Source organism: Cetorhinus maximus, chromosome 31 (assembly GCF_964194155.1).
Source record: "Cetorhinus maximus chromosome 31, sCetMax3.hap1.1, whole genome shotgun sequence".
NCBI lineage: Eukaryota > Metazoa > Chordata > Chondrichthyes > Lamniformes > Cetorhinidae > Cetorhinus > Cetorhinus maximus.
This window is the reverse complement of record NC_135909.1, coordinates 8,748,196-8,753,499: the sequence shown is the minus strand read 5'-3', so window position 1 is coordinate 8,753,499 and position 5,304 is coordinate 8,748,196. Positions and strand designations below refer to the sequence as shown.

The 5,304-nt window shown below is 43.1% G+C and overlaps 1 protein-coding gene across 1 annotated transcript; it reads right to left on the bottom strand.

Moving 5' to 3' along the window:
• Nucleotides 1-4,396: 4,396 nt before the first annotated feature.
• LOC144670358 (histone H2B-like) lies at nt 4,397-5,104 on the bottom strand. The gene has a single exon (XM_078532835.1). It carries the CDS (start codon nt 5,076-5,078, stop codon nt 4,701-4,703), a length of 378 nt encoding a protein of 125 aa, XP_078388961.1. The 5' UTR covers nt 5,079-5,104; the 3' UTR covers nt 4,397-4,700.
• Nucleotides 5,105-5,304: the final 200 nt, after the last annotated feature.

Here is a 5,304-nt window from a genome sequence, read left to right as displayed (position 1 = left end):
GTGAAAGATAATGTATCTTTCAAGCTGCTACTGACTTGGGATGCAAGTGTAACTCAGGTTATACTGATCGATTTGATCTGTGACACTCAGTCTGATTCTGAGTAAGAATTTTGATATGGATGTAAAATGGAGATCAGTCTAGAGCTGGCACAGTATTCTCAATCTGACATTGAGAATTTAGGATTAGTATGAAATTTACAGCTCAGTTCATACTCATCAAATTGATATTGTTTCTTTTAGTTTCATAAAACTGGAATCAAAGTTTGTATCTCAGGTTATAGTAGCTTTCAGAATATGATCTGACCTAGATCAGAGGGTCTTAAAGGAAGTGGTAGAGGAGATAGGGCATTAATAATAATATTCCAAAATTCTCCGGATTCTGGAAAGGTTCCAGTGGATTGGAAATATGCTAATATAAAACCCTTATTCAAAAAGGGGTGAGGCAGAAAGTAGGAAACTATAGACCAGTTGGTTTGATGTCTGTCGTTGGGAAATTGTTGGAATCCATTATTAAGGAAGTAGTAATGGGGCATTTGGAAAGTCAGAATGCAATCCATTAGAGTCAGCATAGTTTTATGAAGAGTAACTCCTGTTTGACTAATTTGCTAGAGTTCTTTGAAGGTGTGACAAGCAAAGTGGATAATGGGGATCCTGTAGATGTAGGAAATCTGGACTTCCAGAAGACCTTTGATAAGTTGCCGTACAAAAGATTAATACACAAGATAAGAATCCATGAAGTTAGGGGTAATATATTAGCTTGGATAGAGGATTGGCTAACCCACAGAAAGCAGAGAGTCGGGATAAATGGGTATTTTTCTGGATGGCAAGCTGTAACTAGTGGGGTGCCACAGGGTTCGGTCCTTGGGTCGCAACTATTTACAATCTATATTAATGACTTGGATTCAGGGATAGAAGGACTATAGCTAAATTTGCAGATGACACCAAAATAGGTGGGAGAGTAAGTTGTAATGAAGAAATAGGAAATTTACAAATGGATATTGACAGGTTAGGTGAATGGGCCAAAATTTAGCAGATGGAGTTTAACGTGGATAAGTGTGAGGTTATCCATTTTTGGTTCAGAAGAATAAAAAGGCAACTTATTATTTAAATGGAGAGAACCTTCAGAATGCTTCAGTGCAGAGGGTTCTGGGTGTCCTCGTGCATGAATCGCTGACAGCTATTATGCAGATACAGCAGGTAATAAGGAAGGCAAATGGAATTTTGGCATTTACTGCTAAAGGAATAGAGTATAAAAATAGGGAAATGTTGTAACAACTCTACAAGGCATTGGTGAGACCACACCTGGAGTACTGTGCACAGTTTTGGTCCCCTTAATTGAGGAAGGATGTAATTGCATTGGAGGCGGTTCAGAGGAGGTTCACTACATTGATTCTAGAGATGCGGGGCTTGTCATATGAGAAGAGATTGAACAGTTTAGGCCTATACTCGCTAGAGTTTAGAAGGATGAGGGGGGACCTAGTTGAGGTATATAAGAGGCTAAAGGGGATAGACAAAGTAGATGTGGAGCGGATGTTTCCCCTTGTGGGCATTCTAGAATGAGAGGTCAGTTTTAGGCTAAGGGGTGGTAGATTTAAATCAGAGATGAGGAGGAATTACTTTTCTCAAAGGGTCGCGAATCTGTGGAATTCACTACCTTAGAGCGCAGTGGATGCTGGGACAGTGAATAAATTTAAGGAGATAGATAGACAAATTTTTAATTAGTAATGGGTTGAAAGATTATGGGGAGAGGGCGGTAAATTGGAGTTGAGGCTGAAATGAGATCAGCCATGATCGTACTGAATGTCGGGGCTGAATTGCCTACTCCTGCTCCTAATTTTTAATGTTCTTATGTAATATCTTGCTCTGATAATGTACTTGAGATTTGGATTTGCTTCTAATGTATATGCCAGGACAGACTATGGGACTTAATACTGCAATTTATAAACTCGTGATGTGTGTAAATATTGGACTGGTACTTCACATGAATCTCAGAGTATATTATTCAGGTTTAATTCTGTAAACTTGAAATTGGAACTGTTGTGTCTGTTTTATTTTATATTTAATTGTTGAAATGGAAACAACGTCTGTCTCTCCTGCTCTTTTTGATTGATGGATTGAAAATATGACTCTGGAACTGATGACCTGTCTCTGTGCTCTGTCAGTTATAAAGTACGTACTGTGTGAGAGGAGCTGGCGGGAATCTTCACTCTAACTTGGCTGGTGGAAACATCACATTTATTCCGGTTCCTTCAATTGTTTCCCTGTTGGATCAAAGTATATTTCAGAATTCAAGTACAGCTGAGGTTGAAGACACCGATTCCTTCAGCTTAATCTCTCTCTCTTAATAATCATTATGAACCGTCTGAGAGGCTGTAGCTCTAATTGGATACTTTCTTCTCAATCCAATTCCTAACCAATCGGACAGACAGGGAGAAGAAATTGGAAGTTTTGATTGGCTTACATTTTCAAATTCGAAAAGCCCGCCAATTTCAGTGCAGGAAAAATACAAAATAACCGAACACCTTAATGTCCAAGCAACAATTTTAATCTCACACTTCAGGATCTGTTATATTGCATTTTCCGCCACATTATCCTGGCGCTATTTTAGTAACAGTTTGAATGTGTCAATCTCTTATCTGTAACCGGCGGTAATAAGATCCCGTTCAGCAATTTAAATCAGCTCAAATAAGTGGAAAAGCAAAAACATAGAGATTACCAACCAACTCCTTCACGGGGACTGAGAAAAGCGGCTGATTTCTGATCCTCTCCATTAAAAGCGGCCGGGAATGTTACAACAGGGAGAGAATCCCCGACACCAAACCGCCTGGGACAGGCAGCTTTGTGTCCGGAGAATAGGGAGACCGGGGGGAGGGGGGAGGGGGGCGGGTGCAGATCTGAAACCGCAGAAATGGACTCAGGTCCTGAGAGTGCTCAACTCTGACTGATTCCGGCCTCTGGGAAAACTGCGGAATAAACAGATCAGCCCGAAAATGTCCGCTCCGTTTCCGAGTTTACTCTGTTCCTGGAGCGGCGCTCAGATCACCCGAGAGTAAAAACAAAGCATTTATTGCACCAGTCGTGACATTTTTCATAGTTTTCATGAATGTACCGGGACAAACTCGATATGTATGACATTGACATACGTATGAAACGTTGACTCTGACTTACAATTCTCCAATTCACTAAAGCGGGAGATGTGTGAACAGAGAAACAGCGCAATGCAGAGAGGGAACTGAAAACACAAGTTAACAAATCAGAAACAGATAAATTCACCGTTACAATAACCCCATCTCCTGACAGTGAGCAGCCCTTTCAATGATCCTGTGAGTGGCTCTGAAAAGAGCCTTTGGGTTATTAGATTAAAGAATGGCCGCTTCACTTGGTCTTCGAGCCCGCAGCGGCGCTGGTTTTCTTGGGCAGCAGCACGGCCTGGATATTAGGCAGCACCCCGCCCTGAGCGATGGTCACTCCTCCCAGCAGCTTGTTGAGCTCCTCGTCGTTGCGGACGGCCAGCTGCAGGTGTCTGGGGATGATGCGGGTCTTCTTGTTGTCCCGGGCCGCGTTACCGGCCAGCTCGAGGATTTCAGCCGTCAGATACTCGAGCACAGCAGCCAGATAGACCGGGGCTCCGGCACCCACACGCTCAGCATAGTTGCCCTTTCTCAGGAGCCTGTGAACACGGCCCACCGGGAACTGCAGTCCAGCCCGGGAGGAGCGAGATCTGGCCTTGGATCGAGCTTTACCGCCGGTCTTTCCTCTTCCAGACATTTCCACAATCTCACAAACACTTTCACAGAGAATGAGGAAATCCTCTCACATTCGCTTCTCTTATAGCTTCGGGAGGAATGGTGCTGCGGGCATTGCTGATTGGTCACTTTGTGCTGCGTCTCATAATGTTGTTCATATCACCAATCAGATATCTACTGAACTCACCAATCCGGAGACTCCACGGAGTGAGGGCGGAAAATACCGGCGCCAAATTTTGATATTTCAACCGACCTTTTTCAAATTTTAAAAGCCCGCCAAATTTGTATAAAAAATTAAAAAGAACGGACAAAACATAATTGGAAATGACGACGAAGTTATAAAAAAATACGCGTCCCTGATGGGACTATTTCACATTTTATCCCAACTTCCAAATCGCTTTTAGAATCCGTGACCCGGAGGATCAATCTCGATCCTTTATGAAACCCTGTCAGCAGCCGCAGAAAGTCCCATTTACATCATTCTGCAAACGGACGGTATATTGTAGATATTTGTGACAACCAAAATTGAACATTTTTGCCAGCGTTGAGACTGAAGGTTCCTGCACAACCGGGGCTGATAGGAAATTAACTGATCGATTATTGAGACCAAACTTGACCAGAACTGGAAACTGACGCATTTGCTTCTATTCTCTCTCTCTCCAAAACCAGGGAAAGGGGCCGAATATGAACGCGTCTAAGAACAAAGCGCAAACGGCAAGTCATTAATTCATGGGGCATTACTAACGAGACCCAATAATTGAACGAGGGTTAAATCTACATGACCGAGAATCTCTGATTGAGACAAAATCAGAATAACAATTAGACAATTCGAAACGCTTAATATTAAAATCATAAATTGGAAACAAAGAAATCATATAGCTTTTTCAGGGAGGTTGTGTGTGGCTCTTAAAAGAGCCGTTGTGTTTTTAATGTTTTTCAGGGAGTTGTGGGGTTTTACTTGGAGCTGGTGTACTTGGTCACCGCTTTTGTCCCTTCCGACACGGCGTGCTTGGCCAGTTCCCCGGGCAGCAGCAGGCGCACGGCGGTCTGGATCTCCCGGGAGCTGATGGTGCTGCGCTTGTTGTAATGGGCCAGGCGGGAAGCCTCACCCGCGATGCGCTCGAAAATATCGCTCACGAACGAGTTCATGATGCTCATGGCCTTGGAGGAGATGCCGGTGTCGGGGTGAACCTGCTTCATCACTTTGTAGATGTAGATGGAGTAACTCTCCTTCCTCGACTTTCGCCGCTTCTTGCCGCCCTTTCCTGCCGGTTTATTCACCGCTTTCTTGGCGCCCTTCTTAGCAACTGGTTTCTTCTTCTCTTCAACCATCTTCAATCTCAATTTCAGACACTGAAATAAACCAAACCCCTTCCGTCCGCTCATTATATAGACAGTCTGACAGATATATGCTAATGAGGAATGGGGGAGCAATGATTCTGATTGGACATTTTTAAAACAAAACGTCTTCTTATTTTGTGATTTTCTGATTGGATAGATAAATTGACCAATCACATTTAGGTTTCTCCACCAATCATTAGCCTCCTTCCTACAATCA